Source organism: Oncorhynchus mykiss, chromosome 2, assembly GCF_013265735.2.
Source record: "Oncorhynchus mykiss isolate Arlee chromosome 2, USDA_OmykA_1.1, whole genome shotgun sequence".
Taxonomy (NCBI): domain Eukaryota; kingdom Metazoa; phylum Chordata; class Actinopteri; order Salmoniformes; family Salmonidae; genus Oncorhynchus; species Oncorhynchus mykiss.
Genome location: NC_048566.1, coordinates 27,678,110 through 27,696,521, shown reverse-complemented (window position 1 = coordinate 27,696,521; position 18,412 = coordinate 27,678,110). Strand labels below are relative to the sequence as shown.

General features: G+C 45.3%; 1 protein-coding gene across 2 annotated transcripts in view; it reads left to right on the top strand.

The window, feature by feature from the left end:
• Positions 1–18,214, top strand: part of LOC110485644 (zinc finger protein ZFPM2-like) — a 146,806-nt gene extending 128,592 nt beyond the window's left edge. For both annotated transcript variants that reach the window (XM_036944138.1, XM_036944134.1), the window contains 3 exons: positions 12,992–13,198; positions 13,864–14,088; positions 14,625–18,214. In XM_036944138.1, the coding sequence (XP_036800033.1) occupies positions 12,992–13,198; positions 13,864–14,088; positions 14,625–17,176 (2,984 nt within the window). In that variant the 3' untranslated portion in view covers positions 17,177–18,214. The remainder of the gene's footprint in view (positions 1–12,991; positions 13,199–13,863; positions 14,089–14,624) is intronic.
• Positions 18,215–18,412: the final 198 nt, after the last annotated feature.

Below are 18,412 nucleotides of genomic sequence, written 5' to 3'. Positions count from 1 at the left end.
GTTAATACGGACGGACGGGGGGGGGGGGGGGGGGGGGGGGTAGCGAGCTAAGCCATCGGTGCAGTGGACTGGAAGTCCCTGGCCCATGCTTGACATTTAGAACGATTTGGAGCAGATTAAGGCTGTATTAGTGCTGTAGTCTGCATGTGCTTCTGTAATGAGCTGTGAGTGTATTACAGCAGGAAGAAGTTAGCTAGCTGGTGCCTGCAGGCTGGTGGGGTAACACACCGCTGCAATAGAGAGAGCCTACCTGGACAGTTGGGTAGTTAGGCAGTTGGCTGGACCTAAAGTGGACATCGCTCTCTGTAGTGTTGCCCGGGGCAGGCAGAGACACTGTACTTAGAGTCAGCTAGGAGAGGGTTGCAATGGAAATGGAGAGCCCTGCCAGAGGCTGCAGGAGAGGAGAGGAGAGGAGAGGAGAGGAGAGGAGAGGAGAGGAGAGGAGAGGAGAGGAGAGGAGAGGAGAGGCTCTCTGGTTGGAGACTGTCAGTCTAAACCAGCTTAGCTCAGCCAGCCAGTAAAGTGTCACAGAGTGATGGGTAGGCAGGCACAACTTTGTTACTCGGACCAGTAACTGTCTAGAAAATATTCTATATTCAAATAGAAAATTAGAAAAATGTAATGTGTTATTTCAAGCACATGATTTGGCTGCTACTGTAGCCACACCAATTTTCAAAGGTACCCAACATGACATGCAGCCCTGTCGGTAATTCTCCGAAATAGGTTTAGGATTTTGCCAGTATTCCATTGTTTTGTTTGTTTCCAGTACACATACAGTACACATTAAAGGAGTCAGACATACAGTTGCCAAGCCCAAAGGTCTTCCTTCATTTAGAATAAAATGTATATTTTAAAGGGTCTACAAAATGCATACATTATCCACAAATTAAAAAACACAGGTAATGTTTTGTTTTAGCATGTGCAAATGAAGGTTGCTGGTGTCGTCCCTCTATTGAAAGGCTCTTTATGATGTTAATGACTTGTTAGCGTAATTTCCAGCCTCCGCCATCAGCCGTGAGAAGTTCACAGACCCGCTGTTAAATACGAGTCACTGCTATGGCATCGTTTCAAGAGCTCCCAAACAGGACGGCAGGACGATAACGAACAGGTGATGTGGCCTGATGATGGCTGCCTGTGACCACGGATAGGCGGGAATTATTACAAAGACAATTTAAATAGTGAAAGGATAAGGAATGAATCATCTGGACAGCATATCAAATGTTAACTCTAGCACACCAGTGCATGCTATTTACTCATGCAATGGTAATAAACTGTGCTTATTTAAAAGATAGACGGAGGAGAAATCTGGGGACAGTAAATTGTGCATGCATGTTTATTCCTCTCTATCAGTATGATACAGAGGGTTTCTAGTCTGAGACTCATCGTCACAGGCACCTGTATTTTATGGCTACAGTGTCTGGGATATCACCAGGCCTATTTTTGATGTGGTGCTGCAGTTGTCATTAATGTTTCATTAGTATCAGTAGTATTTGTGTGGATGGTACTGGAAGTGGACTTGTTTGTTTTCTATTTCCTTAGTAACCTTATTATCAGTTCAGCGGCTAGGGTTAAATTTGAGGTACTTGTGGCTTTTGTGATAGAGGCACCACATTTCACACACAACTTGGACAAGTCCTTAGAAGCTATAGTGTCGTTGCAGATTTGTTATATTACCCCCTGGCGGCCATTTTTAATATGGCAGCCAATCAGCTACGTAGGGCCCTATTAGACAGGTGTCACATGACCATATCTACATAAATAATTGGTACATGAAGGCCAATGATGGTTTAAAATGGTTAAAAGGGTCTGGAGAACATCATAAAACATCCAAATATGCCATATATATGTATCCTTTAAAATGTTAGTAGAAAGTGGTTAACAAGTGCCCAAAAAACGACCCAAATGACTTATATACTTTCGTCCTCATTTTCAGTATTTAGGCCTACTGGCGCTTCTTTGTAATGTTATGTATAAATGTCTATGAATGATTTAGTTTTTGAATAGAGGAACGATCTGGCTGGTTATCCCATTGTTCTCTATGGAGTCTCGGAGCCTCACAAGGTTAAACGTTCCAACATTACAACTTTTTTCCCCGGGAATAAAAAGCCATTCCAACAGAGGGAGTTTCATCTCCTTAGCCCCCGCGAACGAACGACTGCTAATCTTTACCCTCCGCTATAGCGTTTCCATTCCGCTTCCTCCGACTCCAGACATATTTGCTCTCCCTTGCTGGCTGTGTCCCGTTAAGATTTAAACAGCAAACATAAAATACAGAAGATAACCTGTGCCGGCTTTGGAGAGACTTGACTCCCAACATTATTTTAAAGACCAGATCTGAGAGCTCCACCGCGGCAGTCGGGTGCGATTATCTTCTGTGATCCCTCTCCGACGCAACCAAAGTCATTCATCTGCCGATCCCTCCACCCTCCTCACCCCCTCCCTCACCCTCCCACCTCCCCCTATGCATAGGCAGGGCCCTAATCAGGTCTCCGTCGTGTGTCAGGATCTGTGGATGAGCAAGGCCTAAAGATGGGAACAGCTCTGTAAACATGGCCAGGCAGCAGGGAGCTTCCGTCTCCCCCACTACGTTCTGAATAAGCAAACATGGAAAGATTTAAGGATTTTGTCAGGCCCAACTTTGTAGTATAGGCTCAGGGTTCTTTTATTTCCAGCAGTTTCCGGGGCGCTGCTGCCTGCCTATGGGATATTGTTCTTAGCTTATGAAGTGCTGCGTCTTGTTATAAGCTGTGTGCTTTTGTCAATAGTATTACAATATGGAGCTTCTGATTTTTTTTTCTCTATTTTGTTTACACAATGGTCTCGTGCATTTTCAAGAGAGATGGGCTGCCTTGGGTTTAACCCATGGAGGTCCTGTGTGTGTGTGTGTGAATTGGTTATGTTTTTATTGACATAGCTTTTGTTGTTGCCGGCCTTTGTTTTCTCCCCCACTTAACCTAGATAAACACCATCAAATCTTCTCATAGAATTCACATTGTTATACAGCCATATAAACCGAATGTCTTTCGACCCCTCCATTGTCACAAGTCAACTTTCCCGTCGGAACTGATTAAGAACTATCATGACCAACCCAGTAAATCTGGACGTGGACGGTGTACTCCATAATAAACGGGCTAATATAATTGGCTCTATCAAATGGGATGTATACTAACAACAGTCGGCTGTGCTCACCCCTGTCAGGATTCTATTATAGAGCCTGCTCCCTCCCCTTGTTTTGATACAGCAGTAATTTAAAGACCCATCTTAATTGACTTATTTTTTCCGCATGTCTGTCGGAGCTTGTGCTGTGCATGCACAGAGTGCAATAAGGGTCTTGTTCCTTTATTGGGCCACACACAATGTACTGAGTTCAATTTTACCATTCATAATGAATGCAGTCTCGCCATTCAAATGCAGCCATAAGCACACAGCAGATAAGAATTTAATTAAATGTAGATTAAAACCAAACAGGAAAACACACTCGCTGATCATTTTTTATCGCGTCCCCTGGTCATATCCCCCTCATACTTTCCACTGACTTGTTCTTCCTTGGGCTACAGCTTTTCAGCGTGCCAAAAGTGGCGAAACACCTCACACATCTCGCTGTGGCGCTGTGAGATTGTGTAAAATGCCAAACGAAGGGGCGGTCACACGATTAATCAGAAATCTCATGTCGGGGGAGGATTGGGGGGTAAGGGGGAGGGAGGAGGAGAGGCAGAGGTGGAGGGAAGGAATTAGTTGCCTCATCGCCAAATTTGCATCATTTTTTTCCAACGGACAATCCCAGCACTGTAGGCAAGGGGAATCATATCTGTCTTCACAGGAAGGAACAATCCCAATATTGCCACAATATTGAAATAAATGTCACCTTCACATCCCATCTAATTGTCCATACTTGCTAAACATGATGTTAGCTAGCTAGAAAGTAGTGCTTTGCAAGCATGCCTGATCCGTAAGAGCTATTTTAGGTTCCATCCACAGCCTCTACAGACGACTAGGCTTCACACTGCATGGTCACCTCAGGCTCAAGTGTGTTTGTTTTAACTGCAGTGGGATATAGGAGAGCTGGAGAAGAGTCGGTTGAAAATGTAGAGAAACATACCATATTATAAACATTATATTATAATATCATATTATACACATTATAAGGAATTCATAAAGGTTAACAAGTTAAAAAGCATTATTCCTAAGGAACTATAGTATCCTCTGTCCAATGACATACTATTAAACGAAATAGCATAAAAGATCACATCTTAACATGGGCTTCTATATTGTTGGTTTGAAGTGTTACAGTTGTTGTCCTCTGTTTTTGTAATTGTGAACTGGTATTTTCTAGGTTGGAATCTAATATGGAAAAATGATTTTATTTAATGTGTTCCAAATTCAGTATATTTTTTCAAACCATATTTGCAAGGATTCATTTTTATTCCTGTCATATGTAGATCATGTATTTAAATACTGGTAATTTCAATGCTTTATTATTTCAAATAGTTCTGCACTTGAATTTTTTCTTTTCTACACAAAACTAAAGTAATCACACAGCGTTGGGTGCGTTTTCATGTACAGTAGGAGCATATTGTTCTTGCATCCATCTTCCCTCAAAGTTTCAATAAGGTGTTGTCTCACAGATAGAGTACCTGTATTCAGCGTGAACGTGATGTACGGATTCTCATCAGGTTCAAAGACCCGGTTGTTATTATCAGAGCCAGTCGCTTTTCATTTTAGTCTTTTCAACACACACTTGAAAACTAAAACGATTCATAACATCTCACACTTTTCAGAGAGGAGAGGAAAGAAGTGGGAAATATTGAAGTGGAAAATTGTGGCTAATATAGTTTTAATTTAGCTTCAGAGCTTGAGTTATTCTCACACTTTAAAATTGAGTGTTTTGTTGAAACAGCAGCAGCAGCAGAGAGTAAGAGAGAGAGTGTGGCTGGTCTATTGGCTCAAACTGGCATTGGACAGTAGTGGCTCGGCCACCTCACTCCTGCCATCCCTGCCACTACCGCTGCTGCCTGCCCTCCCGCCTGCCTGCCCGCCTGCCTGCCCGCCTACCCGCCTGCCCGCCGTGCTGGTGGCGTATCTCAGTTCCACTCTATTACCCTCACGCAAGCGATTGGCCTTTTCTGTGGGGAAAAGAGCAATATCCTGTCGCAGTCTGTTTGATCAAGTGCTAAACCCTTGTGATCAATAGAGGGACAGATGTCGGCTCCAGATGGCTGCGTGGCGATACCTGGGGCAGTGAGGGGCCTTGCCAGGACGACAGAATGGCAACGAGGAAGGGCCAGCGGCTGCTGCTCCCATCGCACCAGCCACCGAGACCACAATGTGACAAACGCAATTAGGCCTTTTAGCTACAGATTATTTATTTCTCCTGCAAACTGACAGAAAATGTAATTAGCGCTTAGTTTAAGCAATATGTAGAATTACAGGGGTGCAGAGGCAGAGGGCATGTTAGGGTGGGATGCAGGGAGCTATGGTGGCTGTTGTGGTGGTGGGCGTCTGGACTCAGGAGGTTGTGCTGCCGTGTTGCTGTTCTCATTCTGTCTGTGCTCACTGTCTGTCTTTCTGTCTGTCGCTGGGCTCTGTGAACAACAGCAGGCATAATCCCACTCTGTTTTTCTTTCAGAGGAGGTTGCACAGAAACCTTTGCAGCACACAGTATATGTTAGTTTGCTCATCAAGTTCATGTAGACCACAACTTTGGAAATTCCGGTTCCATTCTCACCCAGATCAGATAAAATATGTCCCAACATTCCAAAATGGTTGATAGCCTAGGCAGGTGCATCTCTCATCTCCCCCTCTCATCGCCAGAAGGCCCAAATAGACCTTTCCAAAAAGGAGAGTGGCCCATTTTAAACGGCGTTAGGGCATTTGCATTAGGGCTGGCGTCCATATACCAGGCAGGCCATGTGGTGCGTGGTGGCGCGGGGACAGAGCCATGTTGGAGTAGCTACTGAGGCGCTGCTTTCTTGTGTCTCTCTCCCAGTCCCTGGCCCTCCCTTTGGAGCTCCGCCGTTCACCTGCTCCCCTGCTCCCTCCCCGAGTAGCATGATCGGAAGGGGGACGTGGGCCACAGGGCCACAGCTGAGGTTCTGGGACAGCTTTGCTTAGTTGGCTCTGCCCCGGGTGGTGGTGGTGTTGGTGGTGGTGCTCAACACAGCAGCGGCCTGTCACAGGGACCTCCACGTCCCATTAACACATAGCCTGGTCAGGACAGAGAGCCAGACCCAGGCCCCCAGCAGGGCCCCAGTAAACACATGTCGCCTGGCCACAACCAGGACCCAGCCCGGGAAGAGGAGAGAACACAGCACAGTTAGACCTGGGAAACCTAGAGGACAAGGGTGGGTTTTTAAAAAAAAAAATTATTTGGTAAATGGCATTAAAACAAAATGTACAATGCGAACCCAGAGGATAGCCCTTAAAGGTTTTAATTAAAACCCTTTCCAAAAGTGGTCCTCGTTATGCACCACACTTTAAATGTGCTGGTTAGAACATTTAGCCTAAGTCCGTAAGGGTTTTAGCATTGGTTCATGGAATTTGTAATGTTATTACCTAGAAATAAAATATAAAAGTGACACCCATGAGAATCTAAAAGTCCTTTTGAAATGTGTTAGTGTTCGTAGTGTAATGTTCAGAAAAACAATTCAACTATACATTTCTGATCATGTATTATCATAATTACAGAAAGTGTTTGTGTCATTTTGAGATTGTTATATTCACTACATTTTTAATACATTTCACAGCAGTCTCTTATCATATTTGGCTCACATATTTGTCGTTTATAATTTTGATATATATGACAATTTACTTTATATTGTTTATATCTCACTGCACCAATTCATTTCAATAAATACTATTTTTATATAAATTGTAATCAAAGAAATGTAGCATTTAACATCTTTTCAATTCCCTCATCATTTCTCAGTTCTAATAGACCTATAAAAACTTGGCATATTCATTCACATTTAGATCTCTCTCTGTCCCTCTCTCTCTCTCTCTCTCTGTCCCTCTCTCTCTCTCTCTCTCTCTCTCTCTCTCTCTTTCTCTCTCTCTCTCTGTCTCTCTCTGTCTCTCTCTCTCTTTCTCTCTCTCTCTCTGTCCCTTTATTTATCTCTCTCTCTCTGCCCCCCTCTCTCTCTCTTTCTCTCTCTCTCTCTGTCTGTCTCTCTCTCACTCTCTGTCTCTCTCTCTTTCTCTCTCTCTCTCTCTCTCTCTCTCTCTCTCTCTCTCAGTGATATTACCAGACAAACAGGCACTTGCCAATATCATTTTCACTGTGCAATGAAACAGATTCATGCGTCTCCAGAGATTTGCTAAAGAAATATCATTTAATTAGAAAAGGAAGCATCTCATTTCTACACTGTGCAAAATCATCCACTCAATCAGATCATTGCTGGAAACTAGGAATTTTGAAACAGATTTTCTTTGTTCCAGAACTCAGAATGACAATATTGAATATATGTTAAATGAAATAATATGATTCTTCTGAGATGTGTTGTAGTTGTAGTGTCTTTGTAGCTGGTATGAATGTGTACCAGTGGGATTCTGTATGACACTCTCCTGGGAACCCAGGTTTAATTTGTGGACTCTGACCCCTGTGCCATTTGCTCAAGGCCATCCATGAGCTTTCAGTGTTGGCTATCATCTGCAAAACACTTGATGTTAAAATGAGTATATATTTATTATTTATTCAACCATGCTTATTTAAACGAGTGGTATTGTCAATAGAAGACATTATTTTATGCATCAAAAAATGTGTATTTGCTGCACAAAATTGACTCCTAGGCTATTAGTATTTTCACAAACGTGATGACTGGTACAACAGATCGATAACCGTCATAATACCTTAGATATGATGAATATCCTCATCATATACATTGTCTCAGAACAACTTGTTTTCACTGTAGAAACAGAGTAAATGAAGGTCATAAGAGTGCTTCCCATTCTATACCTTCTTGAACGTATGGACGGAGTCTGTCAGTCTGACATGCTGCGGTGTTTAGGGTGTCTATGCATCAACACGATATCATACGTACTGTGGTGGGTACGGAGTTGCATTTTAGCATGAGAAGAGCGCCTTCTAGTGGTGGCCAGAATAATATCATCAGAATGGGAGGCGGAGTGAGCAGAGAATAAGAGGATTCAAATCTATGTTATAATGTTATAGTCCGCTAACTGCAGTTTATTCCACACCACACCCTGTAACAATAGGATTGTTTGACCCATTAGTGACTTTTCATATTCACTCTGCCATGGGAAGTCTCACTCAGCTTTCTCTCAGCCTGTCTGTGCTGCTGTCTGGCTGTTGTCTTAACCTGATGGTTTGACAGTCTGCTGCCATATCACCATCCTGTCTGTTCAGAAACACTCTCAATATTTGCTGTTATTCATGAGAAGAGAAGTTTGTTTAGTTTTTCTGTAGGTATAGGCTGTTGTTAGTATGAGAATTGTCTTCTGTTAGTTCCATATATTAATAATGTAGACATTGCACTGAATATGATTTATGTTTATGGTTTAGTGAACCATACTTGTGTGATTAGTAGCCTTGTGACGGAAACCTGAAGAGTTGCGTTAGCTTCCTGAGATCATTTCTAGGCTTTAGCTCAACGGGCTAACACAGTCTAGGTTAATAGAACATTTAAACCACGAACAATTTAACAAACATGGCAGGCAGGCAGCTACTTGATATTTGTAGGTGCCAGGAGGCTTTCCCTGGTTAGCCGTCCATTCAACAACAGTCTGGGCTGATTTGGAGACAAGACCAGAGGTCTTTAATTACAAAAGCACTGAGCCCTCCGGCTTTACCACCATCACTTCACAATTGAGAGAGAGAGAGAGCGAGAGAGAGAGAGAGAGAGAGAGAGAGAGAGAGAGAGAGAGAGAGAGAGAGAGAGAGAGAGAGAGAGAGAGAGAGAGAGAGAGAGAGAGAGAGAGAGAGAGAGAGAGAGGATAAGGGGCTGAAATAATCAGGCCGTTTGCAAATCACCATCAAGCTCCTGGAAACAGCTCCTCAAGGAGAGAGACCACATGGTTACAGTGTCCTGTCTCAAAAGTGTGCTGCAAATCCATAGAACACAATGTGGTTACTGTATGTTTGCTAAAAGCCACGCTCAGCCCCATAATGCGCAGTGGGCCTGGCCTGTGTTGTAGACAGATGGGAGAGCTGATGTGCGTAACTATGCATTTTACAGCAAACTATTACAGAGTCGTGCTGTTTACACACAAACATTTGAATACCTGTCTGCAGGCCAGTTTAATTATGCAAACCCTTCTGTTATGTGTGTTGCTTTGTCGTCTCCTCCCAGCTCTCTCACTGCAACAAGGCTGGAGAGATGTGTTTGTGTTTTCATTAAGATACGGACAGTGGTGTGGCGCAGGCAGGAGCAAATGTATTCCATTCCTCATAACCTCGAGTATCTTATACTGTCTGTTCCTCCCCACCACGGTGGCCCATGTTCACATTTACACTAGCGTGGCAGGTAGCCTAGTGGTTAGCGCGTTGGGCCAATAATCGAAAGGTTGCTGGTTTGAATCCCCAAGCCAAACTAGTTGAAAAATCTGTCGATGTTCCCTCGAGCAAGGCACTTAATACTAATTGCTCTGGATAAGTGTGTCTGCTGAATGTAAATGTATAGCCATCAATGTCATTATTCCCCTCCAATCAGGGACTGATTTAGATCTGGGATATCAGGTGGGTCCAATTCATTATCAGGTAGAACAGAAAACCAGCAGGCTCTGGACCTCGTAGGGTAAAAATGGAACACTTCTGCTGTATAGGCTACTTTACTGTACATCCATTGTCATTTAAAGCTGAAGAAATGTAAAATGACCTCTGATGTGTGACTTTGAAATCTCTGGAGTTTGTAGTTGGGGAGGAGGGGCGTACAGTACATGTGCCTTATTTCCCCATACGATTCATCCTTTGACATTTGATTCGTGAAAGTACTTACATACACGATGCACCCCCCCCCCCCCTCTCATCATTTTGTTTCTTGAATTCTGTCATATGTTCATCTTCAACTACATGTTCAAATGCGGCATTCATCAAAGGAGAAGAGAAGGAATGGGCATTAGGCCAGCTGAGCCTCAGTCGCCGTCCCAATGTAGAGCTGGTGAATATTATATTGAGAGAGAGAGAGAGAGGGGCAGAGAGAGAGAGAGGGGAGAGAGAGAGAGGGGGAATGTAGAAAGCAAAGCAGTGTTTTTAATTATCTGGACTAGGTACAGGATGCGGTTTTTTGATTGTTTTAATGAAGCAGCTGGCCTATTGTCTCTCTTTAATTCCTCTATTGTTTTTAGAATATGTCATAGTTCTTTATTCTTTTATCAGGTGCTCTGCAGGAGGATTCAGCACAATAGCGTTCATTCCAACTGCATTGGCCGCTGCACAAAGCCAGGCAGGCAGCTCATTGCAGAGAGCTAGCTCGCTAACAGGCAAAACAGTGCAAATCACACAAGCTGCTACTTTTTAGCCTTTTCCCCAGTTTTACTTGTGGGCTGTGCACTTTCAAAATTGGCAAAAAGCGGCCAGTATGATACAGATAAACTTTCATGAACTAATCACCAAATATATTTGCCTTTGCTGCCCCTCTTTCTGTACAGTAAGAGGTGTTTCCCAATCCTTGTCCTAGGAACCCAAAGGGGTGCACATTTGTGTGTGTCAGTGCTGGCCTAGAACAAATCATTTGGTTCTCCATCAAGACCAAGCTTGGCAAGCAAGAACTGTGGTGTACAGTGATGCCCTGAGAGCAACATCTCAGTGGATCTCCAGTGAATCTCCAGTGGATCTCCAGGGGATCTCCTGAGCCTCCATCTATGTGTATTTCCCAAATGCCACCATATTCCCCATTTAGAGCACTACTTGTGTCCACGGCCCATAGCTCTGGTCAAAATAGTGTGCTAATTTGGGAATAGGGTGTCATTTGGGACTAAGCCTCCACCTGAGTTTGGTGGTGGAGGTCTCCTCTGAGGCAGGAATGATTCTGTGTTTTAGAACACCACCCCAGCATTCTCACAGATGACATATGGGTGTCTGTAGTGTGGCTGGCTGAAGGAGTCACATTGCTGTGCATATTTCATAGGTGAATTGCATTGTAGGTTAGTACTAACAGTCATTAGCAATTAGCAGTGGAAGGCTTGCAGTAATTCAGAGCATCTTTAACTGAAATTGTTTTCAAAGACAGTGAAAATGTAAGTCTGTCATGAGTTCAGTATCAGGGTGGTTTTCTCCATTCTCTTTGTTAACCGAGAACCTGAGAAGTGGAATCTCTACCAATTTAAACTTTTGATGGTGAGTAGTGACGATCTGCCCCCCACCTGCCCCCATTGTGGCTGCTCGCTGGCAGTTAGTATCTACCTTGATGGTAACTCTGTCTGACGGTAGTGGAGTTTTGTTACTTTAATTAGGAGATAAAAATTCAAAGGGCCTCTCCAGGCTGTGTGTGGTGAGAGAGAATCAAAACCAGCGCTCAAGTGGAGGGACCTGAAGTGTGTCTCTCATCACGGGAGATTGGACAGCAGATAGGCACTGTTCTTTAAAGGAGCTAGTGCTGCCTGCTGCCTGCCACTCTCACACTCACACACACACACACACACACACACACACACACACACACACACACACACACACACACACACACACACACACACACACACACACACACACACACACACACACACACACACACAGAGCTTTCCTTGCACACAGAAATGGGACTTTAAAAGATGGCATATTTTACTACGTCTTGCTTCACTCTTCTGACTCATTTCTATAATAGTGTTTAATTTCAGTGCTGTTTGACATAAATGTAATGAAAAGGTTGGGAAATGTGTTAATGGGAGTAGCGAGGTTATGACCAGCGTCAGGTGGGAGGTGGAATGCCGTGGAAGGTGTACCAGAGAGGAGTGATACATCCTCAGATTGGTGTGGAAGTTAGGCTCCATAACAATCATTCCATCATGTCATTTCATAGTAACTACAGCAGTTACTCTTCAGGTTTCCTCCCTGGGTTGGGAGAGCCTCACTTGAAAACCTCAACCCTGTCTACACTGACCTTTAAAACCAGTGATTTATACGTTTTGTGTAAACATTTGTAATCAGTGTCTCTCTAAAGGAGGATGGAACTATGAGTGGGGTGCAGTTAGTCTTCTGTTCTACCCTTCATACCTCTTCCCTCTCTTCTGCAACGCCCCTTATTTCCACAACAGCTGGACTCAAATTACAGGTCCTCTCTCATCCTGACGCTGCTCTGTCAGAGTGTTTGCACATCTTTGAAAGCTAACAGAGTGCCCTAATTAATTGTCCAGCTTTTCTCTGAAACAATGTCCTAATTCTGCCATTTAGCGTGAGCGTATCATCGTTTGTTGTTATCGCCCCAGCCAGATTTTTGTAAATAGTCATATTAAAAACTTTAATCTCTTCAAGGGAAAATGAAGTGCAGCTGAAAAGCCTGTCATGTGCAGGAGATAAATATTATCTAAGCTAAAAACCTTCCTCTACCCCTTCCTCCCCTTCCGCTCTCTCATCCTAACTTAATGAATATGTTCAGAAGATTTCACTGGAATGTTTAATCCCCAAACACAAACATCTGATCGTGTGTAGAGGATCTGTTTGAGGTTATGCTATATTACTGAAGTATACAGTATAGCTCCAATGCATAGACCTACTACAATTTACCCCACTGAGTATGACATTTCTTACTGCTACTTTAACCAAAGTATGACATTGTGATTTCACCCTTTAGTCATTATATAGTCATTATTATTAGGTCCTTATAATATTTCCCTCTGGATGGAATTCCATACCCTCTGAACTCCAGAGTTTGGAGTCACCTATAGGGTGAAACATCAATAATACTAATATAATACTGTCCCCAGTGGGAATCGAACCCATCAACTAAGCTACACAGGCTAACACTACCATGCTCTACCAACAGAGTCACACAGGATAAAAACAACATTTTTCAGCATCTTCCCCTTCTGTCTGTTCCAGGTGGCCAGCTGTGGTGTACCACCACTAAGAACATCATGGGGGGCGAGGAGCTAGTGGCGTTCGCCGTGGACTTTGACTCCCGTCTACAGGCCATCAACCACATGTCTCTGAGCGAGGGGATGTACCCGGCTAGACTGCTGGACACCATCCAGCTCCTGCCTCAGCAGGCCGCCATGGCCTCCATTCTGCCCACCGCCATCGTCAACAGTGAGTTACAATACACTCCATGGCCAGTCTGTACTGTAGTCTCACCTAGGGCTGTGTTTGAAATGGACTCTATTCCCTATGTAGTCCACTACTTTAGGCCAAAACTTTAAGTAATGCGCTATAGGAAAGAGGGTGCAGACTCTGGACAAAGGTATTGCACTATATAGGGAATAGGGTGCCGTTTTGGACATAGCCCTAAATGTCTGTCTGTCCATCCGTCTATGGGCTGTAGATTAACCCAGATGAGTCTGTGTTAAGAGTGGTTGAGATAAGAGCTGTCGACCTTCTGTTTGGGTTCACATAAACACAGGCGAGCCTCCCACTAACCTGTTAATTGCAAAATGCAAGCTTCATGCAAATAGTGCATTTGTTTACTTAATAAGGGCTATCTGGGTTCAGCTCGACAGGGAGGCTGCTCTGCTGCAGGCAGATGGTCCAGTGTTTCAGTTGCCCTTGAGAAAGGGCATCAACCTAGTGGTATCGACACAGTCCTATCACAGGCTTGGGTATTACAGGGTTTTTGCCTGGCTTTGGGTATCAAATCAGAGCTATAAAGAGAAAGAAACGTGTGCATGTTGTTGTGTGCGCACGAAACGTACACTGACGTTCTACCCTGACGTTGTACCCTGACGCTCTACCCTGTGTTTTACCCTCTCTCTCTCCAGAGGACATCTTCCCATGTAAGGCGTGTGGGATCTGGTACCGCAGTGAGAGGAACCTGCAGGCCCACCTGATGTACTACTGCAGTGGCAGGCAGAGGGAGCCAGAGAGCCAAGGTGAGGAGAACGACAACGGACTCCACCAGACACCCAGCATCTGCCCCTTCCCACAGTGCAACAAGAGCTTCACCAGCGCCAGGGCCCTGGAAATGCACCTGAGCACGCACAGCGGTGAGTAGAGATGTCCTGCTAGTACTATTAGTATAGTAGTTGAGCTTCTACTGTAGTAATACTTGTAAAGTACTGTAAAGTAGACGAAATGTAGATTTATTTCAGCTTTCATTTAGTTGTAAGTATCTCACCATTGAGTGATGTTGACATGAGATGTGCTTATCATTAAAGGTAATGCTATGGATTATTTCATCACGTTGAGTAGTACAGAACAGTATACCTTTAATATTTCTCAGTCATTTTAGTATTCGGTTTTGTAATGAAAAGTATTGCTTGACATTAAAACACTGTCAGTTTCACATTAGTCAAGTAAAATAATTGGAAAAGTGAACTACTGCTCTTAGCGCCATAAATATACACATCCCCCTGTCAGCTTAAGCAGTTGACAGTTTAGCTTTCAGCCCAACCAAAAATCAGGAGGGTTGGGAGTAAGCTTGGCATAATGCATCAGGTTTTGATCGTAGCCGTAGTTAACGTTAAGGCAGAGTGGGAAGGCGACGAAGAATCTCAACAGTGTCCTTTTATCTCCCTAACAGGTGTCAAAATGGAAGAGACGCTCCCCCCTGGCACCAGCTTGAAATGCACAATCTGTAACTACACGGCGGATTCTCTTATTACGTTCCAACATCACATCCTCTCGCACCTGTCACAGGCCGCCTTCAGATGCAATCACTGTCATATCAGCTTTCAGAACCACAGGGAACTCTTGCAGCATCAGGACTTACACAGCCACCATGGCCACGGTGGTGGCAGCAAGCTTCACAGGGAGAGCGACAGCGAGCACTCCCCCAGGGGGGCGGAGGAAGCCCTGCAGCAGGCGGCGGCCCGCGTCGAGCTGGCCAACCGGAAGGAAGCCCTCCAGAGTCCCAAAGGATCCCTCAGCAAGGACGCCACCATCGACAGCGAGCTGGAGAAGGCTGAGAAAAAGCCCATGCTGTCAGGGTTGAAGGGGGACGGTGGCCATCCGGGCAGTAAGGCAAGCTTCTCCTACACCCGGATCAAGTCTGAGCCCTCCAGCCCCCGCTTGGCCTCCTCTCCTGTTCAGCATAACATGGGCCCCACCTACCCCATGGGGCCCTTCCTGTCCCAGTTCGCTTTCTCCCAGGACATTTCTGTCGTCCCGCAGGCTTCTGAGATTCTGGCTAAAATGTCAGAGCTGGTGCACCGGAGGCTACGCCACGGAGGGAACACGGTCTACCCTCCGGTGATCTACAGCCCCCTCATCCCCAAAGGGGCCACGTGTTTCGAATGCAATATCACCTTCAACAACCTGGAAAACTACCTGGTCCACAAAAAGCACTACTGTAACAGTCGTTGGCAGCACATGACCAAGTCGCCTGACTTCTCCAGCATCTCAGACAAGGCCGTGAGCCCCAACAGCGGCCACAGCTCAGTCAGTATGCTCGCCGGATGCCACCCGTCTGAGGTCACCGACAGCCACCTGATGCAGTCGGCCTGTTTGTCAGTCAACTCTCAGAGTGTTCTGGACATGATCAATGCAGGAGGGGCAGTGAAAGGCCCAGGCCCAGAGAAGGAGCTCCCGGGGCAGGTGAAGAAGGTCTCCACCACCCCGACCGGCGTAGAGGAGAGGCCGAACGGGAAGCAGCAGGCAGTGGAGGGGAAGAGCCCTACCAACACGCCTCTGGTGGAGACTGACGTCAACGACCCCAACCAGACTTCCTGTGCGGCCTGCAATATCACCTTTAGCCGCCACGAGACCTACATGGTCCACAAGCAGTACTATTGTGCTACGCGTCACGACCCACCCATGAAACGCATGTCCGCCAACAAGGTTCCCTCCATGCAGAGGACCATGAGGACCCGCAAGCGTAGGAAGATGTACGAGATGTGTCTCCCAGACCAGGACCCGAGAGGACCCTCCATTGGGCAGCCAGGGTTCCTGGGGGTCCCTCCTATGGCGAACCCCTGTACCTCCCAGGAGGCGGTGGAGAGCCTGGCCGACCGCTTTCACCCTCGCTGTGACATCTTCCCAGGGATGGTCCCCAAACACCTGGAGGCTTCCCTCACCGTCACCAAGTCTATCATGGCCCCCAACAGTAATACCACTATGGACCAGCAGGAGCTGGACGCACCCATCGATCTCAGCAAAAAGTGCTCGCCAATCCCCAATGACAAGACATCACCAAACTCTCCCAAAAGACTGTTAGACTATCACGAATGTACAGTGTGCAAGATTAGTTTTAACAAAGTGGAGAACTACCTTGCGCATAAACAGAACTTTTGCCCTGTGACAACAGCCACAGCCTCCCAGCAGCACGGTGGTGAGACCATGTTCCCAGACGTGGTGAAGAATGAAGGCAGTAATCCTGATGACGCCTACGATAAGAGCCCATGTGAGAAGAACGGCAACGATAAAATGATTGTACAGAATGGGGGTGGAATGTTCCCCCCTCACATGGGCCCAGTGCCGGGTCTCAAGCCCTTCAGCGAGGCTCAGCTCATCCCGACTAAAGACGAGAACATGTTTCTGCCCCACTGCCTTTATCCCGGCGCAATAAAGAAGATGAAAGGTGCCGAGCAAATATCGCCCTACTTCGGGATAAAGCCGACCGATTACGTGGCCGGCGGGCTGGTCATGCAGGGCGAGAGAGAGGTGAGCAGCGAGCAGGAGCAGAGCACTAATGGAGGGGGACCAGAGACGGGGAGAGAGCAGCCTGCTGCCAACGGCTGCCCACTCCCCAGCAAAGAGCCACTGCCCCTGCTGCCCAAAAACAGGGGCATGGTGATAGTCAACGGTGGTCACAAGCCAGAGGAGCGCTCGGGATCGGGGCCCGTCCCACCCAACCAGGATAACCAATCCCACAATCCCCAGCAGCAAGACGGCCACCCCTCACCCACGTGGGGCGCGGAGAACCCGTCCGACTCCAACGAGAACGTGTCACCCGCGTCCAAGTCTCCGACCGAGGAGACAGTGCCCACGGTGACAAAGGGTTTGAATGGGTCGTCCCAGGCTCCGGGCAGCGGGAAGTACTGCCGCCTCTGTGACATCCAATTCAACAACCTATCAAACTTTATTACCCATAAGAAGTTTTACTGTTCGTCACATGCTGCGGAGCATGTGAAATGAACTAGTTCCTGTTTAGTTTTCCTGTCCCTTCCCACTCCCCTTTTTTCTGTTTGGGTACACTGTCGTGTCTGGAATAATGCATCACTCACGCAGTACTAAACGCTGCTTGTGGACAATCAAGAGAGGCTTCTTCTTTCATCATTTTAACACCTCATTGCAAATCATTGGTTAAAAAAGGAAAAAAAAGAAAAAATGAATCCAGAGTAATATTGGTGCCACTTTCACATTTATTTATTTTACAATCAGTATTAATAGTAGTGATCTTAATTTAAAATTCAAATGAAATTTATATCAGAGTTGTTTGTAATGTTATTGTATAGTCATTCTTGTGTAGCACACATATTGTTTACACTGTAATGTAGGCTCAATGAAACGATAGAATACAAATGAGATGCATTTTAGACACAAAATAGCTACTGAAGCACTTGTCTATTCTTATTTGCTGTAACAGTTTTTGTATATGCCTAAATGTCATTTGCAGCTTTGCTATTCATGACTCGGATTCTTGGCCTTAACCCTTTGGTGGGATAGCCAGGTACAATCCAGCTGCATCTTCTGTTTTGGCATACACTTGGCTTAGCATACGTATGTGGCTGTGTCCCTGTCTCTTTTCTTCAACTCAGACGTGGATGTTTTCAGGAGGATGGCAACATTCTTGTACAGTACTCATATTTCTGTTTGCTGAACTACACTTTGGTCTCCCTTTTTAGAATTTGCTGTCGATGCAATACTTTGTAAATGAGGGAACATTACTGAAAGCAGTATTATGAGGGGGACTGCATATATTTGAGGGAAAAAAAATTGTACAAGAATTACATTTATTGCTGTTGATGATGGACAAGCTGGGTTGGGAAGTTGGTTGGATGGGGGATACTGATGTAAAATAATCATTCCATTGTCCTAATTATGGGAGAAAAAAAGTTTCTTAAAAAAACGTTGTTGCTATGCATGTATATGGATGGAATAAAGTTCCAGAACTGTTGGAAATCATTTTTATTTTGATGTGGTGTCATAATTAAACTGAAATCCTCAGGATAATCCAATGATGTTTGGTCTTTTCTTTCAAAGCTACAACACAGTATCAGTGTAGTGGATGTGTACATTAGATATAAGGGACAGAGTGCTCTGTTCAATCCACATCACGGAAATTCAGCTGTACAGCGTGAACCAAATTTAAAGTCAATGTTCCCGCTTTAGAGGAGACTGCATTCACGGTAAACACCGCATGTGTCGGCT